At 35.9% G+C, this 21,717-nt stretch overlaps 1 protein-coding gene across 12 annotated transcripts in view; it reads right to left on the bottom strand.

The window, feature by feature from the left end:
- Positions 1-21,717, bottom strand: part of YAP1 (Yes1 associated transcriptional regulator) — a 117,694-nt gene that overhangs the window by 17,669 nt on the left and 78,308 nt on the right. Inside the window, exons 4-6 of one of the 12 annotated variants that reach the window (XM_037029778.1) lie at positions 19,534-19,653; positions 4,418-4,599; positions 2,146-2,193 (exon numbers count right to left, since the gene is read on the bottom strand). In XM_037029778.1, the coding sequence (XP_036885673.1) occupies positions 2,146-2,193; positions 4,418-4,599; positions 19,534-19,653 (350 nt within the window). Of the gene's footprint in view, positions 1-2,145; positions 2,194-4,405; positions 4,600-19,533; positions 19,654-21,717 lie in introns of all 12 variants that reach the window. The other 11 variants (XM_037029776.1, XM_037029777.1, XM_037029779.1 and 8 more) reach the window with 11 other exon arrangements.

The following is a 21,717-nucleotide window of genomic DNA, read 5'->3' as shown; positions in this document are numbered from 1 at the left end:
TCATTGCTTGTTAACTCACCTGCACTAATTTCTATTAGAAAAGTAAAAAATAAACTTTGAACAACAGTGCCAGGCACTCATATTGAAAGGATCCATCCCTTTTCTCTATTATTCCTCTACGGTACTACATTTTCGTCCTTGAGAATGCAAAGCTCCTCCTGAGTTTCTTGGTTTTCCTGGTAACCTTATCTAAAGCCATCTTCACTTAAAATATGACCCTTCTTTGTGAAATCTTTCCTGACATCTACCTTAAGGTCATCTAGAAAACATGTAGGAGGAGAAAAACATCTTGTTTCACACAAATACTAACAGATTCCATGTATGTGAGCTACTCCAAATTTAACTCTATACTGGAATTTCAAACATTCATTAACATTTTCACAATCATGCCAATGACAACTAAAATTTATATAACAAGTCAATATTTTATTTTCTAGAAAATGCAATGTTGATTTACAAAACTATCTTTTTTAGGCTGCTTGTTCTGACTTAGATAAATCTAAGAAATCAACCCTGTATTTTCAATAGCAAATAAATTGAATAGAATTTTTATTACTTATGAGACTTACTTTTCCTAAAGTTTTAGTAGCAAAAAAAAAAAGTAACTAAGGCTCTGGCTGGTTAGCTCAGTTGGTCAGAGTGTCATACACCATGGTTACAGGTTCGATCCACGTCAGGGCATATACAAGTATCAACCTTGTGAATGCGTAAGTAAGTGGAACAACAAACTGATCTCTTCTCATCAATACATTAAAAAGATATATATCGTTAAAAAAAAGGTAAGAACTGATGAGAATTTTAGTAAGAGCAACTATTTACACTTATACTTATACTCAAGTACAAAATAAAAACCCAGAAGTGCTTAATTTTTTAAATCAGATTTAAGGTATAAATCTCAGATTGGGGGGAAAAAAGAAGCAACTTCAAAACACTTTTGGCATTTTATGTAATTTTTGCTCCTATGTTAGTTTCCATTTCATTTAGCACAAATAAAAGCCCTCTTTCAAAAACACCTCAGAGAAAAAGCATGGAAAAAAAAAACATCTTTACTGTATAAAGATCCAATGCTATGATGTTCTTCCCAGACAAATGCAGTTATTAGTGGCCCTCATTCCAAGAATGACTGTGTTCTCTGCTTTAGCAAAGATGACTTCTATGAGTTATTCCCTTATTTGATCTCTTGATTAAAAGGCATTAATGAGATAAAGAGCGGAGTTTTTCCTCTCACAAAATTAACTGGTCTCTATGACTACGGTTATCTGACTTTTCTCAGCACAGTGCTCTAATGGACAAGTTAAAGGTACCCCAAATGAGCGAAATTCTGCCAACTCTCACTTCTACAGCTGATTCTAATCTAGCACAATTACTTACTTAGCCTAGTGCAGAAGAGCCATATATCATATGAGGTGTTTATGGCTGCTTCTGCCCACCTGAGAAAGGTGCACTGATCCCCGACCTTAGTCCTTCAAATCCTGTGAACACTGAACACAGAATTTTTTTGGTTTCAAGAATTAGTTTCTTCCCACAAGTCAGAGAAGTGCCTGTGTTAGAAGGAAAACGACTACAATCTTTCCCTCTAAATAAGATACCTTCACAATCACGGCTTCCTGGTTCATCAGGGAGAAACATGTTGATAAAAGCCAACAAAGAAACCCAACACTACCCAGGGAGACCCTTCTCTTACAGTCATTTTGATATTCTTCCTTTGGAATCTCCACTGGAAAAAATCTTCCTTTTCTAAGAGAATCATTATCACTCTTAAAATTTCTTACAGTAGCCTATCCAAGTAAGTAATTCATGTGGTTACTGTTAAAATGATTACTTTAATACTATTTTAAGCTACACAATATAAAAATTAGACTTCAAGTCTAACAGACCGTATAATGGAGACATAATACACTTCAAATGTGGAATAAAAAAAAGACCTCCATGGAACGAAAATGAACACTAGCAGCCCTATGGGAGGAGGAGGAAGGGAGCAGATAGTGCAGACTCTCTGGGAAGAGCAATGTCATCTTGGCAGAAAGATGGTTCAAAGTTATATTCTATGCTAATCTTCGGCGAGGACAGGCCTCAGGAGCACAAGTTTCTCTCCTTCCTAATGTCTTTTTCTTTTTAACGCTAAAACATCAGATAAGAGCCTACCTGACATTTTGGAGAATTTGCTGTGCTGGGATTGATATTCCGCATTGCCTAAGAGTAAAAAATAAGATGGGTAAAAATTACTTTAAGCCACATGGTTTGGCTGTGTAGGCTGATTTACAAATTGCATCCAGACATATCACCATAGCACAGAATTCCCAAGCTACCCCAAGCAGCAGCAGACTGACGAAGACAGGAGCCAACGAGTCACCACGTAACAAACTGCACCTTCTGAGATGTTGAACAGCATCGAGGATAGGACAGCAAGACTTTAGGTGTCAGGACTCAAACAAAATTTGATATTGGCCAGGTAGGTTCTTTGCTTCTGAGTATTAGATGAAGCAGGAAAAACATAATTTGATGTTTTAGTGATAAGAGAAACCGTCAATGGAAGAAGTTCACAGGAAGCAAAAAGACTTAAGATATACTGAATTTATGCTGATTGCTAAAGAACAAAAATAAAAATATCCTAAAAATATAGACTATTAGTATAAGAACAGAGCAGGTCTGCCGTTCAATGTAAGAAAAAGGCAACACAGATGGCAGTAAAGAAGAAACAGAATAAGAAGTTACCTTTAAAGGAAGTGAAGCTATTCGGTCAAGGGCCCATCACCCAGAGTAAGAGTGAAAATAAGACTTAGAAAAATTCTTTGGAAGGAAGAGTTTTGTAAGCAACAGCATTCTGCCCACCAAAACAACAACAAAAAACACCAAAAAACAAACCAGGGTGATCTACAGCATACAACAAAATGACAAATGGCCCTTTCTAGACTTTACAAATAAAGTTATAAAAATCATTTTTCTTAAGACTTCTTGGTTTTCATAGTCTTCAATTCATATGTGAAACTAACCATTATCCTAACTTAGACCATCAGTAGCAACAAAATGAAAAGCAAGCAATGAAAACAGGCTGTGTAAAACATACTCTTAAATTACTTTATTTCTTCTAATAGGTACATAATTATATTCTTGATGGTGTTCCTTTGTTCTAATGATAAAGTTTTATTTAAGTGAGAAATTTTTCCTTTATACTAACTCGTTAGAAAATCAGAGATACAGTAAACTGGTTAATAGGCTTCCTGTCCCCACCTTCTTAATAGCAAATCTCTCTTTCAAGACCACTTCCTCACCTCATGCTGGCACAAACTCTCTTGCTTCTATCGGAGCCACCTTCGGTGCCAACCACACGACTACTGCACTGAGAGATTACTGGAGCACAAACAGTTTAAAGGTGAGCCTGTCTGAGATTTCACGGCTTAGTTTAATTCCTCAGGTACCAGTTCCTTAAACCCCAAATCAGAGTTCAATAACTATATCGAGTTCATGCATTTCCATGAATACTCCAGTGATAATTTTAAAATATAGCCCTTATTAAAAATAAGTACCTTGTTTAAATGCCTACTTCCTGGTAACAGAACTGTAAATGTAGAGTACTGTAATTTTTTAATGTCTATACCTAGTACGCTATAATTTAGCTGTGTGTGTAGGACGGAGTATGGATATGTGTACTGAGCGTTTGTAAACAGAGTGTCTCTGAAAAGAAAAAAGATCACAACTCCATTATTTAACTTAGACTTTACCACTCTCAATCAAGATAAAGTAAAAATTGATTTTTTTGATGAGGGATTATCCATTCTTATAGAACATAAAGACCAACAGTACTTTCTGAAAGAAAACTGGTGGAAAAGTCATAAAAGGTTCCAAGATTTCTAATTCCTTATTTTTTCCCAACATTAAAAAAAATCCATAATCAGGTAATTTTAAGGCACTTTGGGACCTTCCAAACTTAAGATAACTTGTATCATGCTTTAATAAAACATCATTGATTCAGCAATACTGAAGGATATTTGTCATACAAGAAATATCATATTAATGTATTCCTTCAGAAAAATAATTCATGTAGAGCAAAAGATATTTTCCCCCAAGTGATGTCCCAGAGTTTCCCCCTTACTGAAATCTTCAGAAGTACAGTAATCTACAATTCCATGTACATTTGAGGAAACAGCCTTGCTTCCTACAATTTTTGCCTGGTGCAATGACTATTCCAAAACATCTCTTTGAGATACGGATTTACATGTTGCAGACCATGTAATCAAAGGCCAATCAAGAAACTAAACTAAGACAAGGACAGAGCTCGTTGTCCTTTCTGTGTCACTCTGGTTTCCAAGAAACAACGTTCCTCTAATTAACAAATGCTAAAATGAAATACGCCCAACTTCATGTAGGAAAACAGACCCCAAAAAGTGGAAGGCTGGTTTCTAACCTGTGGCCTCACCTGCCGAAGCAGTTCTTGCTGCTTCAGTCGCAGTCTCTCTTTCTCCATCTGCAGCTGCTGCAGCCGCATCTGTTGCTGCTGGTTGGAGTTGCCACCACCCATGACTCCTCCCTGAGGGCTCTGGGGAGCCAGAGGTGGTGGCTGTTTCACTGGAGCACTTTGACTGATTCTCTGGTTCATGGCTGAAATGAAACAAAAGATCTGTCCTAAAAAACTAGCCAAGGAAAGGATATTTAGTTATTCAAAGCAATTAAGGATATTCAACTTAGTCTTTTCTGTAGTAAGACTGGAAATAACCTAAAAATCCATCAATAATACAATGATTATATTAATTTATCATTACTGTTATTGCCATCATTGTTACAAGCTGGGAGGCAGACAGAGAAAAGAAACAAGAGGTAGCTCTAACATGCAACGAGTAACATGGAACAGTCTAAGACCTATGAAGTGCAGAGGAGAGAGTGTGAAAAAGGGGCGGGGGGGGTACACATTACACACACGTCCAGAGACTGAAATGAAGGACAGCTAGGAAGCATTAACATATGTTGGCTCTAGAGCTGGGAAACTAGGTGACTGACTGAGTTGAAGAGAGACATTTTGGTAACTTTTTGAAGTTTGAATGGTATGACTACATTGTTTATTACAAAACAGAAATATATAGTTAAAAAAAGTATCTCCTAAAGCAAGTAAGACAAAACATTCTGAGCAGTAAAGCCCATCAGAAAGATCAATCTTTAATATATCCTGAAATACATACACATCTCGAATAAAGGAAGTAGATTACAATGATCTGATGCATACTACTAATAAAATAAGCCTACAAACACCTGGATGACAGAGATCTATCTCTTTCAACACAAGACCCCCACACAGACCAGGTAGTCCTTATTTTTTCAGTTGAACCTAAATTATACCATTTGACAATTAGAAATGGACTGGATTCTTTTTTTTTTTAAGATTTTTATTTATTTATTTTTTAGAGAGAGGGGAAGGGAAAGAGAAAGAGTAGGAGAGAAACATCAATGTGTGGTTGCCTCTTATGTGGGTCCTACTGGGGACCTGGCCTGCAACCAAGGAAATGTGCCCTGACTGGGAATCGAACCGGCGACCCTTTGCTTCACAGGCCCATGCTCAGTCCACTGAGCTATGCCAGCCAGGGCTGGACTGGATTCTTATACTAGTGAATTTTGGTCACTGACACAACACTGATCAAAGTGGATTGTGGTAACCTCGACAAGCAGATGGAAGCTTTATTGTATGAAAATGTTAAGAATGATATATGTATCATATTTTCAGACATTCAATTTTTTAAGGTCCAATGTTGGGTCACTATCTCTCGGAAATGTTTAATGCATTCCAATGGAAGAAAACTTCAGGCCCAAACAACTTCATAAATATTCAAGGTAGAATTAATACCAATCTTACACAACCTTTTCCAGAGAATAGCAAAGAAGGAATACCCCACAATATTTTTATGAGGCTAGTATAATCCTGTTACCTTAAGGACATTAGAAAGAAAGTCACAAAACTGTCTCATAAACCTTAGTACCAAAATCTGAAATAACATACACTGCAACTCTTGTGACTTACAGACCTTCCAGCCAGAGTGAACTCCTTGTGGTGATTTTTCACATGCCCTCTTCTGTTCCACAGAGAACCTTGGTAAATGCTATCTTTTATGAACAGTAAGAATTATCTAACCTCCAGACTTTTCCAGTTTGTCTACTGACATTTCTCATCTGACAATAATTTTTGATTTATAAATTTCTATACCCTCTTAGACTGAAGTACTACAGGAGTAGGGAGAATATTCTAATCACATATATCCCCAATGCCTAGAACAGGGTCTGGCACAAAGTTTGTGCTGGAAAGCCACTAAAATGTTCCTGAGTATTCACTGAGGCAGAAATTTAGCTATTTTAAGATACGACAATATAGAAATCCGATCAATTTCCCTTTAGACTGACAAACTCTTGGGGGGGGTCATTTTTTTGGTCCTTAATTCATTAGATGTACACAGTCAAAATCACTCTACTTAAAAATTACCTGAAATAATTCTCTGCATGATTCAGCCACCAACTCATTGTACTGTTTACTTGTGACATTTTGCTTTTGAATTTTAGAGACTTACTTTATTTCCCACCCACCATCCTCCCACTCTCAAGAGGTAACTTGAGGTACCATTTTGTTAATTCTATTTTTAAAAATCTAAGTAAACAGACACTTCTTAGATAAACTGTAGTATTCTATGAATACTTTATTCCGCTTCACCTTTTCCCATCTAATGATGCATTTGTGAGATTACTCCAAAGCTGTATGTATATAGAGGTTTCCCTCATTTTCTTTTTAAAATAGGTGATTAGTAAGTATTCCATTCTATTCCATTAGGTTTATACCATTACTAAATAGCACCAAACAGAAGTTCGTACATAATTTCATTATTTTTGCTACTGTATCTTCAGGATAGAGCGCTAAATTGGAGAGATTGCCGAGTTAATAGCTAAAAACTATTTAACATTGCCAAACCACCCCCTCCTTCCCATACTTAGGGGAGTTTTACTTTGTTGTGTCCCTACCAGTAATATACAAAGAGTGCCTCTTGATTCATCAAACCTTGCCAAACTTCTGGATTTTTGCCATTCTGAATGATGACAAATAGTTCTGCAGTATGATTTTATTTTGCTATGTTTTACTGAGTTGGCCAAAAATGTTTATTTAGTTTTATCCGTAAAATAAGACATGTTTTTCATTTTCACCAGTAACTACTGATTAGGACATTTTGAGTATGTCAGCTATCTCCCACGTGGTTTAACATCAGTTGTTCTCAATTCATGTTTCAATTTGATCGCTATCCACTGTAACTGGTCTACCCAACCATGAAGCTATGTCCAGTGAGAATCTCCAGCACCAAACTCTGTAAACCACTTTTGACACATTTGGTCAAGTTACTGCACCTTCTCTGCCCACTGCACAAATCTTTTTCTGCGTTTCAGTTTTTATCTTTCTTGAAATAAAGCCTAATATACCAAAAATGTTGATTATTTTCTGCCATTTTCAGTATTAATATGGCTACACAGAAATTTACCACTTTTGGTAAGTTTTTAAAGAAACGCATGATGGTAAGACAGCTGTCACAATACAATCTAACAAAATTGTTTTGAGTGAAGTTAAAGATAACTATATGCTATTAGAGCCAACTTACAGAACAAAACAAATTTTTTGGCCAACCAAGTATTACAAGAGTTTGGTCCACGTCCACATTTTAAAGGCCCATTTGTGTTTTTGTTTATCTTTTACTATATGGTTATTAAAATCTTTATATAATAGGTATTAAAAAACCTTTGTCATACATAAGTTAAAAACAATTTCCCTCAGCTTATTATCTTTTTAGTTTATTTTTTCCATTAATTTATTTTTAAGTCAAATTTATCAATATTTTTTGAAATTTGAACTACAGTTTCCCTCACTCCCAGGTGATGAATGAATTCATCAATTTTGAAATTCAAAACTAATGGCTCCATTTTATACACTGTATATGTATTTATTTGGCAATTCAATCCCTTTAGAATTTATACTGGTACATGGCATGAATGGATCTAACTCCATCTTCACAACTATCCATGATTCCAGATACTGCTCGTGTAAAGTGTATCCTTCCTCCAATCATCTTTATCAGATTAAATTTCCATATTCTGTTGTTATTTTTCTGGATTTTCTATCCTGGTCATTAATCTAGCTACTCTCATACTTGATACCACAATTTTAATGACAACTTTTATGTTTTAACAGCTGGTAAGGCTATCTACCTACCTACCGAAGCTAACTTTTTACTATTGGGATCTAATGTTAGTGCATGTGGTTAAAAGACTGCAGTCTGTATACTGATTTTTGAAATTTGTGACTGGACATGTAGTCAACCCTTGCTTTTTGTATTAGAATAAAGCCAGTCAGTTCTACACATGGTTTTTACAGTTGGGCCTATTTCTATATTTCCTTCTTTGTTCTTAACTTTGAGTTCCTGATATCCTCAGGAGCTGAATAGCCCCTAAACCCGGCAGGTCCCTAGTCCTGCCGTTGCTCACTGGTTTGTGTGGTGTTATTTTCTGACCCACAGAGATTATGACACTAAGTTATGTCTTTTTGGTTATCTCTTTCAAATATTTTGCCTGGAAGAGCAGATGTCAAAAAATGACTCATTATTCCATATAGTTCAAAGCCTTCTTAATGTCTTATATGGAAAACAAAGTCAGACTTATTTATGAAATGTCTTTACAAAGAACAAATGGCTAAAACTTTCACAATTATGGTTTATAGCTTAGTATTTTATAAGGGAATGTAAAGGGAAAAAGCCAAAAATATACGAGAGCTAACATTTGCCAGGCACCAATCAACTACCTCATTTAATGCAACTTGCTTGTATCTACCTATCACCCACATTATTTAATGCACAAACAACAGGTATGTAGTACGATTTGAAAAACATGTCCTTGTAGAGGCAAACAGACTTAATGAACACCATCAATTCAGTAATTCATCTAATTCTGTTTCCTCCATTCCATAAATGTTACTGGCCTCCCTTTTCCAGAACAGTTCCTTTTAAACTTTAAGATTAGTACTCTTACTGATAATGATCGAGGCCTTAATTCCCATACCCTCCTAAACCTCCTCCCACGTTACCATGCTGCTCACCTAGAATTCAAAGAATTCTACGATTCACAAAGATAATGTACACTTTATCTGTCCTATAAGATCTAAATGGAAAAAAATGGGTGGTGGAGACTGAGCCTGAGCTCAACACTCTTAGGGATCCTTCTCTTTTGATGAAACATGTTCCTGGCATTCCAGGACACTCAATGCATTTCCCACAGAGACGTGTGTACACACTGTGCTGTGTCAAGTTTGATAATGTGAATTAAATATGAATCCACGGGCTGATCTGAGAACCCACCACATACATTGAACATCTCATAGATTGAGGCCTATCGTAAACACCTATATTGGGGAAAGAATGTTTTCAGTTCCAAATTAAATAAATAAAACTGAAAAAAATAACTGCTAGGAAATAGCTCATTAGTAAATTCAACAGTGTTGGAATTGTAAGACATGATTGATTTCAAAACAGATTCTAGAGCTATACACTGTTAAACATTTCATCTATTAAGAAACATTCTCAGCTTTCCACTTTCAATTTTTTATTAAGTACTATAGCATTTAACAAATTAATAAAATATATATTCCTCGTGAAAGCTAATTGGATAATAATAAAGTTGCATGAAAATAAAGAGGCGAAAATCCTCTGCTTCCTAACCTTTTTCTTAGGGTTAGAAACCACAAGCAGCCATCACTAATGACAGTGACCACGCCAAATCCGTCAAGTCTTTTGCAAATCTAGGTTTGTCTGACTATTCCAAACCACGGAGAGGTAAAAATAGGATATCAAGAGATTAAAAAACAACTCTGCATAATTGAACAGAAATTTCCACAAAAATGTGCAACAGCAACAGCCTCTCTGGCTAATAAATGGTGAACATTTTAGGACCTAAATGTTGTGTTTACCTAAATGCTGTTACCTATGGATACCAGCACTGCTAGAAGGTTTCCATATAAAGAGCTCCCGGGTAGATGACCAATTCTAACCACCTTGTTTATCTACTGACGCTGGGATTTATCCCTCTCCAGAAGCATCCTGTTCTTTACCTTCTGAGTATCTCAAGCATTTCAAACAAAGCACAGAGCAGTGCACCCACATGGGGTGCAGCAGAGACCTCACAAGCAGGAATGAAACAAAACAGGCTTTGTTTCCTGGGGAAGGGGGGCAGGGCAGTTAGAAAAGAAAAGCATTACCAACGTCTTCCCCTCCATGATCAACTACTGAAAATCAATGTTTCCAGTTTTAATAAAATTTCTAAAAGGCAAAGAAAAAAAGATCCCTAAAATATGACAGAATTTAAAAAATTTCACATGCTATATTTTAAAATTTGGGTTCTAGAAGCCTGGACTATGAAATAGTAACTGTTTCAAGTTTTACTTACATCAATCCTGACAGCTTTATGGTAGCAAACCATCCACTCGGCAATTATGGACAAAGAAGAGACCACCTTTTCTAAAAGAAAGTAGGTCATCACCATGGGTCCCTCCCCAGATTTCATTATAAACATCTGAGTTGTGAAACTTCAGACAATTTTTACATTTACCTAATTTGCAACCTCAACCTTGAAATAGTACAAAGAACTACAGACCTGGTAATCAAACCTTAGCTTTAGGATGGGAAATTGAATCCTGAGAGATAAAATATACATTTAAATTAGAAATAATTGAGCATAAATTTAAAAACCAGAAATAATTTTGGAATTTTTGAAACATTATTTTTAACAAATCTTCCACAATGAAAAGAAGCACTTTTTACTTTGCTATCAAGTCTCAGACACTACATTTTAACATACTAACATGGCTCTATTATTTTGTTCATAACATTTAAAACAAATTTTAGGTTCTTCCCATACCTACAAGGGTACTAAACAGTGTAAAAGAGTAGACATATTAAAAGAAATGAATGCTTTTCTAAAAACACAAATAGGCCATCCGTAAGTCTTAAAATAGTAAACATAAAACACAAAACACCCTGTGCTAGCTAAGTGTTTACTACATGACCTGGGGAACTGAATCATCTACGATTTGCATAACTTACATACATATTTAAATATAAAGTGATGGTTCTTCGGTGAAAGTTTACACTATTTTATTCACACTGAAAACCTCTTACAAGAGGAGCAAAAGATCAGGGTCTTAATCTAATAACTGATTATATCTATTTACTATTAATATGCAAAAGATGTTTCCCAACTCTTGACAATGCCATGTCAGGAATGATTTATTAAAAAATGTTCTACTGAGATATTTCACAAACAGTAAAATTCACTCAACGGTTTGTACATATTTATAGAATTCTGTAACCGTCACCACTCATCTTATTTCTGAACCATTTCATCACCCTAAAAAGAAACCCCAGAACCTTAGCAGGACACTGCCTACTGCCCCTTCCCCGGTCTCGGGCAACCACCCATCACTGCTTTGCCTTATGGGGCTGCCTGCCTGCTCTGGATGAGTCATATAAATGGGATCAAACAATACACACCTTCGTGTGACTGGCTTGTTTCAAAGAGCATGCATGATGTTTCCAAGATGCATCCTTGTTGCGGTATCAGCATTTCATTCCTATTTATTGACAACTAAATATGGCATTGTATGGGTATACTGCATTTTGTTAGTCCATTTAGCAACTGATGGATATTTGTGTTATTTTTATGTTTTGTCTATTATGAATAATGATGCTCTAAACATTAACATACAGGTTTTTGTGTAGATGTATATTTTCACATTTTTTGCATATATATCTAGGAATGAAGTTTGCTAGGTCATATGGTATCTCTCTAACATTTTGAGGAACTGCCAAACTCTTCCAAAGTAACTGCATCCTTTTTTCAATGCCACCAGCAATGTATGAGCATTCCAGTTTCTTCAGTCTAGTAAACACTTGTTATCGTCTCTTTGGTTTTAGCCATTCTACAGGGACTAAAGAGGTAGGTATCTCAGTTTTGCTTTGCATTCCGTGTGAACAGTTCACCTCCTCTATTACTTTAAGTCTTGTCAGAAACAAAGGAATCTCTCCCCCCCATACTTTGTACTGCTCTCCCTTTCCAAGCACCAACCTCAGAGCCCAAAAACCGCGTTAAAAGTATAGCAGGTCCTCAAAAAACCAATGTCACTTTGTTTTAATGCTGATAAGATGCTGTAGGAACTTAACTCCTGTTTATATCAGTTAGCCTATGGTAACAGTGATTTCCTTATAGTCATTTCACTTAGAGTCACAGAACCTAGAGACTACTTCGTTATATTTAAATCTTTAAACTGTTGAGAAATACCCAAAACATCATTACTTCGGTCAATTTTTTAACTCAACTATCAAAAGACTAGCATGAAAATTCATTATAATGGTATTTTTCAAACAATACAATTATGGATGGAACTTTAAAAAAAACTCAGGAGAACATTTTCTCCTCATCACCTCATCAAGCATTCGGGGGCAGGACTCTGGGGCTGCTAAATGAGGTGAAGGGAGAAAGCATTCTAGCTAGTTTTCAAGCTTTCTGACCCCAGAGTACAGCCATGTTTTTTTTTCTTCTACTATGAAAATAAAGTTTAAAGTCTAGTTTGGAGAGAAAGTTCAGATAATAAGACTACTGGTCTAAAAAGAAAAGGAAGAAGTGTATTTTAAAATAAACCTACCACCATGAATTCATGGCAGTGAGTAAATAGTTCTATTAATAATAGCTTTATTTATGATTACATGTTATCTATTAATATGAATGCTCTTTCTCAGAGGAAGTTATAATTTAGAAGAGATGCATATCTTAGTTTTTACAAATAAGCAAAAAAGGTGGTTCTTTTATACAGTCAAAAACATGATATCGACTTTTTCTCATCCTTTGACATCCCTCTTCAAAATAGCCTTCCCTAGCCACAGATGCTCAAGCAGGTTTCTTCCAACCCACATTCTTCTCTTTCATGGCACCTTGTTTATTACCCCTTCATTGTACTGAACACATTTTGTAATGATTTATTTGTCTAGTAGCCTGCAACCCCTTCCCTGATAGGGTTAAGTATGGTGCCTGGTGCATAACTGGCACTCAAACATTTGTTGAATGAGTAAATAAGTACTGAAATGGTTTCTACCCCTAGTTAGTAGGATACTATTAGTAACGCACAGGAGAATCTCCAAGTTGAAGCAAGGCCAGAATGAGTTCTAAAATGACCTCAGCGACCAGGGTAGCAGAACAAAATGAGTATAAAACAAAACAAAAAGTATGTACCAGTCTCCTTTCTAAGTCATTCTGATTCATTTCAACAGAAATCTATGACTTATCCCTCAGGAAGTCTAGATAACGGCTTTCTCTGCTTCCTGTATCCAAACCTCTGGGTTGGCACCCAAAGTGGCATCACCAAATGGCTCTTTTCTTCAGCACACTTTGTAAAATACTTGCTATTGATGCAGAGTTGATACAAATATAACTTGCAACTAATTTTTAAAAGAAAATTACATTAAGGTTTTAGTAACACAAATAAACCATTAATGTAAATTATTATTAACTGACTTTGGTGGTTTTAAGCTTTCAAGTTTAAAAATTCTGTATGAATAAATTGTGTAAACAAAGACAATATTTCTTTGCCATGCAATTATTTGCATAATCGAATCACTGTCAAGTAGAAACTACATACTAACTTCCTTAACATGTCTACTCACCCTGGGCAAGTAGTGGAGAGATTGCTTACCATGATCAATAAACTATTTTAGCACCATCCTGCTGAATTTAATATAGATTTTAAAAAAGAAGAAAACTGCAAACCTCAAGTACTAAACTAATTTTGATATTCTACAATTGTATGCAATAAAATATTCATTTCAGTAAGTGCTTGTTTTAGAAGTAAAAAATGGACAAAGGCAACAATTAGAAACAATCTCTGTGTGTTTTAAATCAGGCTTCAAGTAAGTGCATAGCCTGGAACCTCATACCAGCTTACAGCAGGCTTTCCATTATGCAACTTTAAATTTTAGAAACAAAACATACCAAAATGCACCATCTTTAAGGCAGTGAAGCTGAGCCCTGCTAATATAAGCATGTTTAAATTCCTATATGCTTCCAAGAGTTTCAGACTGTAGACAAAACTGAACTATTCCACCCAGCACTGCCCATCCCCCCCAACAGTTTTGTTTGCCAGGGCATACTCACCATGTGATAAGGCTTATCTTTAGATTAAAGGTTGAAAGATTTCCCTGTCTCCTCTTCAAAAGTAATTCCCAGCTGTGACCAGAGAACCAAAAACTAAACTTAAAATGGTACAATAAATAGTTCAATGAACTCAAATCCGTAAGGCTATTTAGAAGTAACCTCAAGCAAGGGTCCAAAGCAGTCAGTGATGAATTCATAATCTAGTGTACTGTATTTAATTAAGGACTGGAAATATTCTTAAAGTATCCAGTAGACTACAGTCACATTTTACAGAAGAGAACAATTAAGTCAGGAGAAGTCAGACATCTTTCTGAACAAGCTCATTACCAGGAGAACTTGAGTCTCTTAACTCTCAATTGAGTAGCTAAATTTTTCTACATCGTGATTTAATTCTTTTGAATGCAGTACATTACAAGGTGGAGCAAAAGTAGGTTTACAGCAATATATATGGAAAACAATGCAATAATTAACAAATAATATAAGAATAAATGGTTTTGTGTACTTACTACTGTAAACCTACTTTTGCCCCTCACTGTATATAACTACCATGTAGAAAACAGGATGTTAGCTAACTTCTACTGTAGATTTTTCAAAATGGGTTTTTGGAGGATACATAAAATAAAATGCCAGGTCAAAGCAATGCCATAACTATTTTTCTCACTGGATAATATACATATAAAATACTATAATGAAAGACATCCAGAAGAAGAGTGAACTGGTAAAGTACTCAGAACTTTTAATACATTAAAAAAATTGGAGAACCCATAGTTAGAAAAGAATGCCTCTGGGATTAGAACTGTATCCACAAATCTGAAGGGAAGTACATATCTGGGTAATAAAGGAACACAAAGTTTCTGGTCATTACAACTTTCCTTGAACAGAACGAACTGTTTATACTGTGGTAAGCTTCCAGTCGAGGGAGAGGTTAAAAGATAATCTCCTAATAAAATGATAGAGGTGAAGCATGATAATTCATCTACATGGCTGTGCAGTCTGCTCCAATCATATATACCTTGTAATTTTCTTCTGTAACTGGAAGCTCATTACCTTTCAGTAATTTCCTCAAGATGAATCACGATATAGCAAAGAGGTAGTAAATGCATTAACCACTGTCGTCTTCTTCCCCCTGAAATTGCCATGTATCAGTACTGGTGAATTGGCTGTATTTCTGAAAGATTAACTAAATTTAATGTAAATTTCTTAAAATTTCTAGGTGTCAAAAGATGTTCAGATTTTAGTTCTGTCACTTATGTAACTTTGGATTGGTCACAATTTCCCTGGATCTTAAAGCAGCTCAGATTGGGGGGCAATATCCTCTACTTCTCCCAGCATTTAAAAAAAAAGACATATTGTTGATTTGTGGAGTCACGATGATGGGCTAGCACTATGGCATTTAGTGGGCAAGAGCCAGGGATGCTGACTGTCCCGCAGTGCTCAGAATACACCCCTCCTCTTTTGAAAAATGTTGATTAGAGGAATTATAAATTGTTTTTCAGAGCCAAATTTTGTGAGGTTTTTCTGTTAAAAATTTTTGGTTAGCAATAGCTCTCCTTACCTAAAACATCTTTACCTCCCCTATTGTAAGTAGGAAATAACATATAGCCCACAACCAAATACTTACAATTTAGGTTAACCAGGGAAGATTTTAAGAGGGTAAAAAAACAAAACAAAACCCACAAAATTCATTTTTAATGCACAGATATTAAGAAACTCACTTTAATAAAATTCAAATGAGATGCTGACATTCTATCTACCCAAGACTCCATTAAATGAGTCACAAGTTTAGATCCTACAGCCTTTAAAGGTTTTTTTCCATCTCTAATAGAACAGACTTAAGTATTTAATTGGTCATTAGGTGAACTTCCATCAAAAGTAAAATATTACTTATAACAGCTTTCAGAAATATTTGGTCTTAAATGGAAAAGGTTAATGAATGTCTAAATAGTCATAAATTTTAATAAACCTCTATTGATACAAAGTATTTAACTGTGATAACACAGGCTGAATAACTTTTGGCTTTAGGACTTAAATTATATATAGACATATATACATATTCTTTAACTTTATTAATACTTAGGAAATTATATCACACACACACACACACACACACACACACACAGAGGTAAGTTTTGGGAAACTGTAACAACGGACCAACATCAACATCTGGATTTTAATCACCTTGGATACGCCCATGAACAGAATTTCTAGACACAGAATTGTTGTCAGGAATTAAAGGATATTTTGTTTTTGCCACACTAGATTGTTCATTGATATACTTTTTTAACCCAAATCTCTGGTTCCAATATTTTATTTACACTAAAAAAGTCTTTATCCCAGTGGTGTTTTCAGCACTTATTTCCAGAAACACAGATTGCTAACACTATTTAATGTCCTTTATATAAACAATAAGAGCAATAGCATTATATATTAAAGATCAGTTCATTGACTTTGGAGTAGATCTTTCATTCTAAAAAAAGAAATGATACTTTTTGTGTGTTTTCATTATGACTTTCATGGGAAAATATTCATATGAATGCATCATATAAAACAATAATTCTACAATGTACAAAGAAGTTTACACCTGAGACTCCATGTTTACAAGTATAAAATCTCTCAGAAAAAAGAATGTTTATATGAAATAATTCAATGGGCTGTATAATACTCAAGCATCAATTTTCTTTAATGCAAGTTAAAAAACATTCTTAATATGATTCCATAAAAACAAGCCAACAAAAGTCCTCCTTTTTCCAAAGCCAATAAATATCAATGAGTCCTTATTGCCGTGTTACTTCATGATTTGTTACCAATTACTAATCAATTCACTAAAATAATATCAATGTCAAAGATATACTGTTTTTAAATGTTAAAGAACAAGAAAATCAGATGAAAAAGAACCAATTCACAAGTTTCTATTTAATTTCCTAAAATTATATGGGTAATTTGTTAACTTCATGTGGGATGTGAAGAAGTGATAGACTGTTCTAAATGTAATCTAAAACATCTGATAAAGAACATAAATATAAAAGAGAGTGGTGTTTGAAGGAGCTGAGTAACAAAAGTTAAGCTTACACAGAGGTGTACCTCCATTCTAAAATGTCGAAAGACACAGGTCAGCTTGATTTAAGCCAAGATTTGGTCAATATTTTAATACAGATTTGGGGTATATAGGAAAGCAAATCCAAAACCACGAAAGCACTAACCTACAACTTGTTTGTGTGCGTGGCTCAAAAGGTCAGAAAGGGGATAGTTTATATTTTTTCGGCAGAGATAAAACACAATCCGTTATAGCACTGCCGGTTTCAAGGAAAACTCCTTCAAATTCAGCAGCTAACAGCTCATCTCTATTTGCTGTCACTCTAGATCAGAGAAACCCACACTCTTCTCTTCTTTTCTGCTGCTCCCCCTCCTTTAGTTACACTTGAGCTCTCTGACTGAAAAGGTCTGGAACAGATTAAAAGTCGGGCTACAAAATAAAAAGCTTTGGCATGTTGTCAAGCCTGTCTGGAATACACATACACAGTGGGCCCAAAAGGGAATCTAAAGGCAGTAAGAGAATTTTATAAAACTTTTTTTTGGCATATCTAATTGTATGTTTGTGTGTACATTATGTGTTGGAGGTAGGGAGAAAGAACTTTCTTTTTTTGTACTTTCTCTGATTTAAAACAAAGGAACAAGCTGTGGGTGTAATTAATGAATCCACTGAAGCTCACAGCCAGGCTGTTTTATTTCACCGCTGTAACTGAAAATATGTTAAGAACAAAAAAAATCAGCTTTGTTCCAATTCCCGATTCTGCAGTTAACTAAGAGTTAATCATCATCTTTCATAACCTTATGTTGGGGGTGGGGGTGGGGGGTAAAAAAACCCACAGTACCATTTTAAAGTTTCCAAAACGTGGACAAGTTGAATTCGTTAAAGATGATTTAAGGAAACACGGCTGTTATCGTTTCAGTCCATACAAATGGCAACATTTATTAAATTCTCTACCTTACTTGGTTTCCTGTTTCAACCACAAGGACTTATTCAAGTATTAAATAGAATCTGAAGTTGCAAATTATTAACATGCCACATAACTTTTTTAACACCTAAATAGGTCTTGAAGCTCAAAAGGGGAGCATTTAAGCGGAGCCAGGTACCTGTCAAAATGACAGTCTCTGCCCTGACCCCACCTTTGACTTCACTTGAATAAGGGGTACAATCCATAAAGCTGGCCAACCCAAATGTTGGGGTTATTTAAAGGTGCACAAAGACATTGGAGAACTGTTCGTAACGTTCCTGACAGGAAAGTTATTTTCCCCACCAGCTCTGGGTAGTTTTCCTCTCCCAGTCCCACCTCAGGATTGGGTTTTGATGGCATTCACAGAGTTAATTCTTCTTTCCCGTAAGGGCCCCACAGTTGTTGTTAGGTCAACCTCTGTAAAACTTCAAAGGTTCCCTGTCCCCTCAGTCTGACCTACTCAGTGATCTGCACATTGTTTTCATTTAGCTGCATTCAGTCCAAGAAGAAAACTTTGAAACCACAATGATCTGCTCCTTTTTAGAGTCATTTTTCCATGGCTTTGGAAAAATATCTCAGAAACCTAACTGAAGAAACTGAAAACAGTGAAAAAATTTTGGATAAAAAGGTATTAAAGGGTTTGTACACTATTGTGAACATCTGGGAGGGAAATATTCTTTTGTGCAAATTGGTAACTTAATCATGTGATTTGCAGAGGAATATAGCTTTGCTTTTTACTTCCTAAATGTAAAACAAAGAAAAGAACGTTTACTTAAAAACAAAACCAACCCCCCCCCCCCACCAAACAGACAAAAAAAAAACCCAGGAGAATAGGAAAAAAAATGCTGTCATTGGACTTACTTCTAGGTGACAGCCCCCACCCCCATTTAGGTTTGAAAACACTCCAATAGCCAGGCCACAAGACAGTAACTCATTGCTCGCTGAAATTAAGCACAGGCAGACGTAAGGTCACTAACAAAAGCTGGTATCCCAGGTTTTAGATGCAGCAAGACAGCCTGATTATTATTGGAGCTAGAAAGATCATTTTAAAGAAATTACTGTATCTCCCAAAAATGTGCAAGGAACAGTGATTCTGGTTAGTGAACCACCACAACACTCCCTCAATCCCATCCCAAAGAATCTAAGTGAAACAGCTGATTTAAACCTGCATTTCTCAGGTTTAAAGTAAAAGGTATAAAAACAGTTCTGGAAAAGTTGAGTGGGCAGTCATTTTTAATACTATAATGCAATGCAATTTTATTTAAATATAACTTCTCAAATTCACGTACAAAAAATAGTTATCAAAAATATCTAGGAAGGTTTTGAGATGAACCTTTACCAAAACGAGGGTCAAGCCTTGGGTCTAGCCAAGAGGTGGTCTTGTTCTTATGGTTTATATAGTAAATTTCTCCATCCTGAGTCATGGCTTGTTCCCATCCATCAGGAAGAGGACCTATAAATATAGGAAAAAAAAATCATGGTTGGTTTTTATTTGGTGCACCTAAAAAAGTGGCAGGGGTACTAATTTAATAAGAAAATACATCTTGACATAAAACAATTCATTAGAACAAATTCAGAGAAGAAAGGTAAATCTATATACCAAAGATACAGAGAAAAAAAAGTCAGAATTTTAAAAAATCTTTTTGGAAGTCATGACCTAAATAATTATTATTACTGTTAGTACAAGACACAAAATGCTACAGTTCAGTCACCGCCCCCCTCCTCCCCCAAATCCAGTTTTGTGACAGTACTTTCCTAGGGAATCCAACGTTCTTTACAAAGGAATAGAATCGAGTGTTTTTAGAACATCTAAGTGTCATAAACATTGTTAAATATAAAGTACACTGTAGCTAAGCCTGCCAAGCTCCGTTTATTTCCATTATTTATGCGATGGGTTCACACCAAGAAAACTACAATAGAGAAAACTGTAGCTCAAGAAACTGTAGCTCTACTTATTTTTAAGTACCCCAAAAGTTGCTAGAAGGTAGGCACTGTGGCTGGGAGTTTAAGTTTGTCAGAGTTCTGAAAGGGAACAGGTAACTGCTGAAATTGCTGGGAAGGCAAACTTCTGGGGAAGAAGCTGTGAAGGGAGCAAACAACATCCGGGAGACAGGACTAAAGAACATACTGTATGTACACAGCAAGTGTAAAAAGATTACTACATCTTTATGAGGGTATGGAAGCTAAACAATTGCTTATGGGAGGTAATAGCTACAAAAAGAGAGACCAAGAATAAATTACTAAATTGGAGCCCATTCCTTGTCAATTCCTCTTCTTCCTCAGCATTCCACCCCCGGCCCCATTTCCCATCCCCACCAGGTCAGGAGAGGCAAGTGTAAATTGGAAATAAGAGTCTGAGTAAATGCCTAAAACATTTTCATCTGTGCACCAACATGAATTGAGTGCTTCCTGTGTGCCAGTCACTGTTCTAAGCATATTAAATACATTAACTCACTTAATCCTTACAACAACCAACGACAAACAGCAGTCTTATTTCAATTTTAATGAGGAAACTGAGGCACAGAGGGGTTTAGTCTGGTACAACCTCACAAAGCTAATTAGTGTCAAAGTGATGAGCCTTTGTTCATTATATAACTACATTTGTTTTTATTTATGTCCCACATCTAAGACAAGAGAGCGGGTATGCTTCTTCAGCAAAAACAGAACAAGTTCCTTCTTTCTATATTGGCTGTCCAACAGAGCCTTACGAGGGATGCTGAATAAGTAACTTCGGTTAAACAGATCATTCGCACAAGCCCAATGGGACCCAAAGTTCTAATTCTAGGCCAGTTCCATTTGTATCTGAACAGACTCATTTGCTACTGGACTATTATCAAAGGGCTGCTTTGAGGAGGGGGTGGAGGGGGTAGCAACATGCTGTTAGGTAACGCAGACAGACACATGAATTCTGGAGAAGCCACTTGGAGAAAGACCCCCCCGCCCCAGTCCTGGATGTACAGTTGTGTACACAATTCGAACCATGCCCAGGGTTGAAACTTGCTGTAAGAGATCCCATGTTTACTAATAGGTGAATGGAAGCAAACATATAAATCAAACCACTTTGCTCAGCAGCTTTCACTATAATTTAGGGCTCTATTTCCCCACCAGGAAGGTAGAACCTCCAAAACTACTAATGGTTGTTACTACCTTTATGAAGATGGCTCAAATGTAAAATGCTTTTGAAAAACAACTAAAATTCTAAGTTTCTAAGATACACTGATGAATAAGTCAATAGCAGTCACTGGATGCCTTCGGAAGCTTCAATTCAACAATCCCAACAGACATCATTATAGTGGCTAACTCTTCTCGATTACATGGATTCCCTACTTTAAACAAACAAACAAAAATACAACAGTATCACTCTGCACCTTAACTGTCTGAGTTAGAACCAAGAGTGGTATCTTGAATATAAACTAAGCTCACCTATCTGCTCACCAATGTCACTTACATTCTCTCTGATGGATCTGTCCAGTCCCTCTCTTTAAGAGCTCAGCCATCACTAGCTACCAGCTCCTTT

This window comes from Sturnira hondurensis, unplaced genomic scaffold (assembly GCF_014824575.4).
Source record: "Sturnira hondurensis isolate 20B ecotype Veracruz unplaced genomic scaffold, ASM1482457v3 Scaffold0020489, whole genome shotgun sequence".
NCBI classification, from domain to species: domain Eukaryota; kingdom Metazoa; phylum Chordata; class Mammalia; order Chiroptera; family Phyllostomidae; genus Sturnira; species Sturnira hondurensis.
The sequence above is the reverse complement of the archived record's forward strand: the minus strand, read 5'-3'. Positions and strand labels throughout refer to the sequence as shown.